The sequence below is a fragment of the Mesoplodon bidens genome (assembly GCF_964165515.1).
Source record: "Mesoplodon bidens genome assembly, chromosome: 1".
Taxonomy (NCBI): domain Eukaryota; kingdom Metazoa; phylum Chordata; class Mammalia; order Artiodactyla; family Ziphiidae; genus Mesoplodon; species Mesoplodon bidens.
In genome coordinates, this window is record NC_138176.1 from 65,879,935 (window position 1) to 65,890,026 (window position 10,092).

The 10,092-nt window shown below is 56.7% G+C and overlaps 1 protein-coding gene across 1 annotated transcript; it reads left to right on the forward strand.

Annotated features, from left to right (window-relative positions):
- The first annotated feature begins 3,924 nt into the window (after positions 1 to 3,924).
- NKX3-2 (NK3 homeobox 2) lies at positions 3,925 to 7,703 on the forward strand. The gene is made up of 2 exons (XM_081239870.1): positions 3,925 to 4,413; positions 5,894 to 7,703. The coding sequence occupies exons 1-2, from the start codon at positions 3,954 to 3,956 to the stop codon at positions 6,418 to 6,420; spliced, it is 987 nt and encodes a 328-aa protein (XP_081095996.1). The 5' UTR covers positions 3,925 to 3,953; the 3' UTR covers positions 6,421 to 7,703.
- Positions 7,704 to 10,092: the final 2,389 nt, after the last annotated feature.

Here is a 10,092-nt window from a genome sequence, read left to right on the forward strand (position 1 = left end):
ATACCTGGACCACGTACGTGAAAAATCCTGGTGGGGTCTGAAAACGGATGACCTAGGAACCCAGGAGCCAGTGTCTGCTGGCGGGAAAGTGGCGTGTTGCTTGATGCTTGGGATTCTTCGGATGCTTGGAGTGCCCTCGGGAGCCTGTGGATAGGGACAGAGGGTAAGTGCCGAGCGCGGCCTGCCTGGATCAGGCTCCCACCAGGCGAGCCAGCACCGGCATGCTCTCCCCTCCCGTCAACTCGCGCAACTTAGCAACGGCATCGGAGAGCACCGGGTAAAAACCCTCGTTTTAAGGGACTGGAAACCGTGGCCAAGAGATAGCAGGTGACTTCGGTCACCGCCGTTGGCGTCTGAGAGACGCGCTTGGCCTCCCACTGCAAAACAGCCTCTGGCGCTCGCCCTCGGGCCGCTCTGGGCACAGGAGACGGTCTCCTCTCCGGATCTCCCTCCATCCTGCCCCGGGCGCAGGTGGAGGGCGGCAGGGACGCTGCGCGCGGTGGCCCCACAGGAAAATCCCCGCGGACGCGGGTCCCGGGAGCGCGAGAGCGTGCGTAGCAGCTTGCGGCGTGCGCCCGAGTAATGGGGTTTGCCTCCTCCCGGGGCCCTCGGCTCTCCCACCCTCATCCTGCGCTGCGCCGCGGCCCGCGGAAGCCCCACCATCCGGCAGCGCTTCGTCTCGAGGCTGCTCCCGGGGCTGGAGGGTACGGCATGTAGGGGGCGCGCAGGAACCAAACTGCCGAGGAGGAAGGGGAGGTCGAGGGTGGAAGTCGGAAAGGGGAAGGGGAAGATTAAGACAGAGCTGAGCGAGGGGCCGGAGAGGAAGGCACCGGCGCAGAGCAAGCCTAGCGCCCCCTCGAAGACTGGCCGGCCGAGGGGGGTCCGGAGCTCCGCAGATTCCCGGGGCCGGCCCATGCCGGAGCTCGGCGCCCACCGAACCTCAGGCGCCGTCAGGCAGCCGTGGTTCCCCGGAGCTCTCGGTCAAGCGCGGAGCAAATCGCCCTTTATGGACTGGAAGCGGGGCCCCGGCGCGCCCCTATCGCCGCGATCTCCAGCCCTGCGACATGCGCTGACCTGCTGAGTCCTCGCCACACACCCCCACTCGCCGGCCTTGACTCTGCACGTACCCGGGGAAGCCTCTGTGCATCCGTCCACCTCCGCTCACCAGCCCCCAAAGCCTTTTCATTCCCACCCAACCCCACCAACAGCTTCTAGTGGTAGTTCCAGACCCGTGTGTTTACTCTCTGCCAACACCCAACTCCCGGCCCTGCCTGCAGCCATTCCCCAGACCTAAAGATTGACTAACCGCCGCAGTTGCCCGAGATGACACGAGCCTCCCTCTCTGTGAGCCTCCTGAAGACTCGGACTGCGGCCACTTTCTTATACCCCGGGCACACACCAAAAAACGGACAACTCAAAGTCACCGAATTGCATCTTTCTAAGCTTTGAAAACCTCTACCCAAGCTTGTGGCAAGGGGTATATTCTACTTTGATTTGGGGTTCTTCAAAAAAATTGGCGGGGGGGACAACTAAGTGGTGGTTATATTTTCAAGTAAGTCTTTGTATAGCCCCCAAATTCACTCTAATACTCAGTCACTCAACCCGCAAACATCTCTGCCTGCCTGTGTGTCCAGACTCATTCTATATTTGTCCACATCAAGTCCTAACCCCACAAAGGGATGGCTGTTTGTGACAGGCAGTTCACACCTGCCCGTTTCTCTCCTTCTGGGTGACCTGTGTCAATCAATCTCCTCCTCAACTCGCCCGCAGAGAGTAACAACAAATTGTTTAGGGTGGTGGGAGAGGGGGTGTAACTTAATAAATGAAGGTCCGCGGGAGGAAGGAAAGGACAACTTTCTTTTGAAACCTCTTAAGCATCTGTTCTGTTCCCCCTCTGGGCCTGAAAAGCATCCCGTTCCTTACACTTGCCACCTACTGAAACCAAATTTAAACACCTTTCCCTCAAAACTGAAGTAGTAGTAAAGAGCTATAAATGGGCAATGACCTCTTCAAGGATGAGGCTCTCCCCCGCCCAAATACACTACAGGATGTGCACTGCAGTGTATTTGGGATGCAAAAGAGCATCACGTGGCTGAAATGCTGGAAAGTATAGATGCTGCGAAGCCCCCCCACTGATCCTGAAAACTACTAATGTATTTCATCCTGAGGTGTAGAAAAGGAACCACCAAAAAGAAAGCTACAAGGGCGAACATTATTTGTTTTAGTGGCACCAAAAACACCAATCTCAGCAATTTACTAAATTAAAATCACAGTTCTTTAAACGTATTTAATGGTTCAAATTGTGTATTTGGTTTTAATTTAAATCTCTGGTAAAATTTACGGAAGACAGTGAAACATGTTCCTTAAGCAACTTCTTCATTTAAAAATAAATAATATAAATAGGCAACAAATGTTTTGAGATATCCACAATATTTGTGTTTCTTATCCTGGCTTCTTCTACTACATAAAATAATGCACTACTCATTTTTTTAAAGCGCATTAATGTCATCAGTTCAGAATCTTTACTATGGTAGTTCCAAGATATTCTTTTAAACAAAAACATATTTTTTTCAACTCACAAGTAACAGAGTATTTAAAGAACAAAGTTTCAATTTTCTTCCTCGTGTAAAATTTAGCAAACTCCAAGTGCCTTCAGTTTTGACAGCCCAGGGAAATGACCCCGCAATTTCCAGAAACTCTCCCAAAGATGCCCTCTAATTTCTCTCCTGACTTTAGCTCTATCTCTACCATCTTTTCCTTTTTAATTCTTTTATAGAAATTGAAACAAAATCCGATGAGGAAAGAAATCTATTTCTACAGTGATTTTAATTCACTTATTATTTCAGAGAAAAGAATTAATATTCCAGTGAGGAATCCGCCAAAGTATAAGGGGAGAAGAAGCATTTCGTTCTTCGAATCTATAAACCTCCCTAGAGAACAGAAACTACGCGCGCGTTTTATGGGACTGCGTTAACTTCGGGTTTCCCTCCCAGATCTGAGTCAACTAAATATCGTGTTCCATAAAAGTGCTAGAATAGGTGGCTACATCTGTAGAGGTAAGAATCGTGTTTTTTTTAGCGTGTCTAAGTGGGTGAGACTCTCTGTTGCTGGAGGATGCTTCGAGGACCAGGCTTGGGAGGAAAGGGGTTAAGTCAGACCCTGACTTTCTCCGCGCAGCGTGCCCTGTTTTGTCTGTTCAAGTCGACGTCGTCCAGCCGGAGCCAACCAATGGGCGGCCGGGAGCTCCCGGTACAGCCCAGTGAAGGGGCGTGGCCTGAGGCTGTCCCTCAGCAGTGAGGAATGACACCCGGGCAGGGGGTGGGGGGGGTGGGCTACGGTGGAACTCTGAGGAAGGAAAGAGAGAAGAAACAGATAAAACCAAGACAGGGGGTAAAAGGGTGCCCCGCGCCTCTCGGAATCCAGCGGCCGTCGTCGCCGCCGCCGCCGCCGCTGGGGGTGGGCTCCGGAAGAGCCGGCCCAGCAGGGAAAGGAGACGACGATCCAGAAGCGAAATCCTGCAGGCGGGGAAGAGACAGAGGCGCAAAGAAAAAGTGACTCGGGCCGTGCACCCCGGAGGCGCTCAGGAGGGGACTGCAGCCGCAGAGGGGCCTCACTGATCCTCCCCCCCACGTCCTCCGAGGGCCAGACCCCGGCCCGCCCCTAAGGGCGCGAGGCGATGAGATAATCCAGCTGAGCTGCGAAAGGAGAGCTTCTGGCGCTGGATTGGGGGGGAGGGGGTCTCTGGGCGGGGTGGGCCTCGGAAGTGGGGGTGAGGGTCGGCGCTGATCCGGGGCCAGAGGGGGGCGGAGGCTGCTGGGCAGCCCAGGAGTGGGCTGCAGGGGCCTCGCTCGCGGGGCTCACTCGCGCTGCGGCGGCCCGCGCGCTACATTCAGCTCGGAGCTGCCCCGCGCCCCAGCCCCCCGCCCGGCCGGCCGCTCCGGCCCGCGGCGCAGATGGCTGTGCGCGGCGCCAACACCTTGACGCCCTTCTCCATCCAGGCGATCCTCAACAAGAAAGAGGAGCGCGGCGGGCTGCCCGCGACGGAGGGGCGCCCCGTACCCGGCGGTACAGCGGTGGCAGCGGCGCCCGCTGTCTGTTGCTGGCGGCTCTTTGGGGAGACAGACGCGGGCGCACTGGGGGGCGCCGAGGACTCTCTGCTGGCGTCGCCTCCTGGGACCAGAACGGCTGCGGGGCGGACCACGGAGAGCCCGGGCGGCTGGGATTCGGACTCGGCACTGAGCGAGGAGAACGAGGGCGGGCGGCGCTGCGCGGACCCGCCGGGGGCCAGCGGGGCCTGCCGTGCAGGGGCGACCCTGGGCCTCGGCCAGCCGGTCTGTGAGCTTCCCGCAGCCAAGGACCTGGAGGAGGAAGCCGCGGGCCGGAGCGACAGTGAGATGTCGGCCAGCGTCTCAGGTCGGCTGAGGCTTCGCGGGGAAGGGGGACGGGCTGAGGGGGTGGGCCTGCTGTTAGCACCTTGTTCCCTGGGCCCCCCGGGTTAGCCAAGACCCTAAGCTCTGCGCACCGGCGCGGGCTGCTCTAAGCCTCTGGCAACTGAGCCCGAGAGAGGACCAAGAAACTCCTCAGAACGCTGCGTCCTGGGGTAAAGCCTCAGACGACGTCGTGGGGCAGTGTGCTTTAGACCAGACTGGGAGAGAACCACTGCACCTTGGCTTTCAGTCCATTGCCAGTGACTTCGGCTGAGTCTGTCTCCAAATCTCCAAAATCGAGGAAAGGGAAGAGCGAGGGTCCCAGAAACCTCGGGTAGCCAGTATCCGGGCCCTGGCCCAGGGATCAGAGATGCTCCCAGCTCAAGGTCTCAGAGCCCGCCCCGCAGCTCAAAGATAGGTAACGAGGGATAATTTCAAGTGGGCTGAAGGCCAACCGAGCCCGAGCTTCGGGAGGAGTGTTTCTTTAGCTTTCCTAGACCCCAGGCCCAGGAGACCTGTGCCGGGCTGAGGACCCAGGAGCTGGAGGCAAACCCTGCAGCCAGCTGAAGGCAGAGGGGCTTGATTTAGGTCATCCCAGACTCAGCAGGGGGAGGAACCTCCTCAACCACGAGCTGGCACGTCATTTGGTCAGAAAGACCCCCGTGCCTGCCCCGTCGGCTGGATGGTGCTGTAGGCCTCACGATGGCCCCAAGCAAATATTATCTGCTGCAGGCCAGAGTGCTGGACCTCCCTGCTAGGGTTCTGCGGGGAGAGTGCGGAAGAGGCAGAGGAGCTGGCTTCAGATTAGTGTCCAAGGATTCGAAGCAGGGACACCCCTCTACCCCCAACCCCAGCCCTCCTTTCATTGCCTTTGTAAGAGAGAGGGAGAAGCCTACCCGTGGCCTTGGCTCAGCCTATTGCCATAGTCCTCCCACAATTCCAGCTGGATGGGGGCGTAAGACTCAGAATACTTCTGTCTCCAGGATCCGTCTCCCCACTTTCTCTTTACGCGCAGCCAACACGTGTGTGCTGTGACGATGCGTGTGTGAGCGTGAGTGTGGGGAGACGGGTGAACCCAAGGAGGGTATCAGAAACGCCATCTAGAACCCCAGGGCTGAGGGCTGAGGGCTGAGGGCGGAGAAGGCTTGCGAGGATGCTCAGGCCCAATGCCCACATTGCTGAGAGGATCCTGGAGCCCAGAGAGGGCAAGGAGCTGGATCTTGGCTGCACAGCATTGATACAGCGGCTGAGTTCGTTGCCGGCTCACAACAAGCTTAGCTGCAGGAAGCGAGTGGGACAGGGTTCTAAGACTTGCCTCCAGGACCCGCGGCTTCCAGGCCCTCCCCACCACTCCGACGGCATGAAAGGGTATTTCCGCCCCCCACCCCGACCACAGCGGTTGAGGCCGGACCTCACTCCTCTGCGGCACTGACAGTGTCTCGTTTCTGTTCCCACTGGGTCCACAGGCGACCGCAGCCCGAGGGTCGAGGACGACGGCGTCGGCACAGGAGGCGCACGCGTGCCCACGTTGTGCAGCGGCGGCGGCGGCGGCGGGCCCGCGGGCGGCGCAGAGGAGGAGGAGGAGCCCGTGGCGCCCAAGCCGCGCAAGAAGCGCTCGCGCGCCGCCTTCTCCCACGCACAGGTCTTCGAGCTGGAGCGCCGCTTCAACCACCAGCGCTACCTGTCCGGGCCCGAGCGCGCTGACCTGGCCGCGTCGCTGAAGCTCACCGAGACGCAGGTGAAGATCTGGTTCCAGAACCGTCGCTACAAGACCAAGCGCCGACAGATGGCCGCCGACCTACTGGCCTCGGCGCCCGCCGCCAAGAAGGTGGCAGTGAAGGTGCTGGTGCGCGACGACCAGAGACAGTACCTGCCCGGAGAGGTGCTGCGGCCTCCCTCGCTGCTGCCACTGCAGCCCTCCTACTATTATCCCTATTACTGCCTCCCCGGCTGGGCACTCTCCACGTGTGCGGCCGCCGCGGGCACCCAGTGAGCCGGCCTGGGGTGAGGCAGCGAATGATCCCCGCGCCCCAGCTCCAGACGGGCGCTGATGGCTGTGCAGTTTGTGCCCTGTACTGGGGCGCCCCGCGGAGGGGGCAGGTGGAGGATGAAATCCAGCCCTGGCTCTGCTCTGCTCTCCAGGACGTGCGCCCTGGCAGCGGGACTGGGTCTACCCAGAGGGGGGCGCCTTTTTCTAGTTTGAACAGAGGCATCCTATGGCCTAGGGACCCTGTTCCTACCCCCCGCCCCACTTGCTGGAAGCCCTTGGACATTATTTATTACCACCATAATGTTGGGTTTGGATTGTGTTTGCCTGGGGATGGCGTTTCCCAGAGAGGAGAGAACTCCTGGAGACCACACAAGCCTGAATCCCAGAATTTCAGGCCTGCCGGGAGCTTCGTGCGCTAGGCCACACTAGTTCATGGTATCCATGCTACCAATCTATGTGTATCTACATATCTATTATTTTTGGAAATTGCAATTGTTACAAAGGGGTTTAGAGCCCTGGCAGCCCCAAGGAGCCCCAGGCTAGGGGTTCATTGAACCATGAAATGTTTGATTTGCGGGCCCTCCTCCCCACCCCTCCCCGGTGTCAGAGCTCGGGTGGGGGCGCCTGATTGGGTGCTGAATGTATGGAAGGGAGCCTCTGAACACAGGGCAGGGCAAGGGCCCCGCATCTTCCCTCTCGGAGGTCCAGGCTGCGACCAACTGGGGGAGCTCCTGGGAGCCCCCGAACCAGGAGAGAGGAAACCCAGGAGTCCTTCGCAGAACCTTTCTTTCTCCCTTCCTTTCTTTTTCTTTTTCTTTCTTTCTTTCTTTCTTTCTTTCTTTCTTTCTTTCCTTCTTCCTTCCTTCCTTCCTTCCTTCCTTCCTTCCTTCCTTCCTTCATTTCTTTCTTTCTTTCTTTCTCTCCTTTCTTTCTTTCGGAGGTTAAAACTTGTAGCACTTTTCAGTTGCTTGTATTCAAATGATGGTTATTTTTGTATTCAATGTGAATATCCTTGACCGGCCTTTCCTCGGCGTCCCCTGCAGTTCGGCCGCTGGGCCCAGTCTCTACCGTTTAGCCTCGGCGACTCCTGCGTCCTGACCCAGGATTCTCCCATCCCTGTCCCTGCAACCTAAGACAGGTGATCCTGTCAACCTCGTGTCAACCTCGCCGCTTGTCGCCTCCTTAAGGGCACTGTGCACTCAACTAGAGTATTAACTTTAAAAAGATTTGTGAAATTTGGAAGTTCTATTCGTTGTTATTTTTTTTCCTTTAATTTATAAACTTTTAGTTTAACATGCCCTCCTGGACGCCGTGTTTTCTCTGAGCCTCTCTCTGTCCGGCTTTGGGGGAACCGGTAACGTGGGCTCATTTTCCCAACTTGTTTTCAGTCCAGGACAGGACACTTCGCTCCTCCCGGAAGTCGCCTTGCTGCTCACCCTCAGGAAGCATTTTAAATCCGCGCAGCTCAGGGAATCGTCATTTCTGGGACTTTGCAGGAGTCACAGAGGAATCCCACTGAATCCGGAGTAAATACCTAGGATTCACGTTTTTACTCGTGGGCACTAGTGTCAGAGTCTAGGAAGCATCCATAGCTGAACCCGCTCCCAATTTCCATCCCCCACCCTAACCTTTTCACTCCTCCACCTGCCGGCATCCTCTTTGCTTTCGATTTTCTGAGCGTTTTCTCTAAGCGTTCCTGTCATTATTTCATTTCCAGAATAGGCAAAAACTCGCTGGAATTCTGAAGCGGTTAGGGGAGACCGAGGAGCTAATAAGGTGTCTCCCGGGGAGGGTCACCTGTGCTTTGACCCCTGCCGGGTGCAAATGACGCTGCACCTTGTTCCAAAGCACTTCCACTCACTCCCTCAGTGACACGTCGTCACTTGATCCGCACAGAAGCCCACCGTGGGAGCAGAGGATGGGCAGGGAGATGGTTATTTATTACTCCATTTTAAAGATGAACGCGCCCCGCCGGCGTTCCCCAGAATGACTCCCCAGATGCCAAGGATTCACCGGAGCAAGGAGCTCACCGCTACACGCCCCTCACGTCGGGTCCGGGGAGAGCAAGGAAGAGTTAATGCCACACGGCAGGCGCCAAGGCGCCCGGTCCGTGGCCTCAGTCGGGAAAACACTGAAACCCAGGCCGGGGCTACTTTCAATTTCACCGCAGCAGATAGGCCGCCGCGCCCTACTCCTCCGCCGGCGATCTTTCCCAGCCTTGGACCCTCCGGCCTTGGCACCCCAAAGGCCTTGGCCGGGCTTCTGCTGCCCCTCAGCCCGGAGGGGGCAGAGAGTCGCGACAAAGGCTTTACGAAACGATTCGCGCTTCTGGAAACAGTGAGACGCCAAGGGAAAAGCAAACGCCCTCAGGAGATGCACACCCTAGCCCCCAAGTCCAACTACCTTCCAAAGGATTCCTGCAATTATTTTGTTTCTTTTTGACATGTTTTAAAATTCCACTTTAATTTCATCATTAATCATGAATGCATTTTCCTTAAAGAAAGAAGTTTTCCAATAATGCTAGAATCCCTTCTCTTCTCTCCAGAGATCGCCATTACTGCGGGTTGTTTTTTTTTTGGGGTGGGGGCAGGGTTTTCTTCCCATTCTGAAAACGTCAATTGTTTGTGGCTGCGTCCTAAGACGGTAGTTTGCTCTCCATCCTTGCGGATTTGGAATCCAGAGGACCGGGGAGTTTCTTCCGTAGGCCGGGCGGCGCCCCTTCCCTTCCTCGTCCCCTCTCCGGCTCCCTGCCTGGGTCAGTTCTACTGGGCTGGCTCGAGTCGCTCGGGAAAAATGACTCAAACGAATTCAGTTTGACCCGGATTGTTGCAGTTTCACTCTGAGCTGCTCCGCGGCTGGCGTTGGCGGGAACGCCGTTAACATCTGATTCCAGGAGCTGGAGGCAGCCTTCGGGTCCAGCCCACCCCCTGAGGATTTCCCACCGCGTTTCGTGACCCAAGATGTATGTCTTTACCTGGACCCCAGGCCACACATGCGGCTCCTGTTGGAAAGTTTCAGTATTACTTTCTTCGTTTCCTTTTCCTTCTCTACTCCCACCCCTGCCCTTTCTTTGAAGATGAGAAAGTTCTGCTTTCTGCCCGCCCTGCTTCCTGTCCAAGGGGATCTTCCTTCATCCACTCCCTGTGACCCTGGGCCCCGCTGAGCCCTCTGGGCCTCCTCAGGACCTGGTTGCCAGGAACAGTTGTCACCTGAGTCAGGTAGACTTTTGGCTTCATCCTTCGCAATCCCTTAGTGAATCTCAGACCTGGCCTGAAAGATCACTGGGTTCGACCCACACACTTAGATGGGGGAGCAATGGCTGGGAAAGGGGACAGAACACGCTGTGACCCGTGCAGAAATCAGTTCCAAGAAATCAGGCTTAGACTAAAAATCTTGCTCTGGGCAGCAAATTTGGGATGATAGGCTACCAAATGTCACTGGTGTTTTTTGTGTGTGTCTGTGTGTCTGTGTGTCTGTGTGTAACTCAAACTCCCGACCTGTTCATCATGGCGATCCCAAGCCGCGTCTCACTCAAAGTGACTTGATTTGAGGGGTATATGGACCCCCAGAGAGTATCTCTAAAGAGCTGGGTCAAGCAGGGAGAGTTTGGGGATAGATTCCATTTAAGAAAATAAAGGGCTTCCGGGCCACAGTGAATCCCACTCCTCCACTCTA

Excerpts from the sequence above, each read along its gene's own strand:
- NKX3-2 (XM_081239870.1), top strand. The coding sequence starts at position 3,954 with ATGGCTGTGCGCGGCGCCAACACCTTGACGCCCTTCTCCATCCAGGCG. Across the intron at positions 4,414-5,893 it reads GATGTCGGCCAGCGTCTCAG|GCGACCGCAGCCCGAGGGTC; the intron begins GTCGGCTGAGGC and ends CTGGGTCCACAG.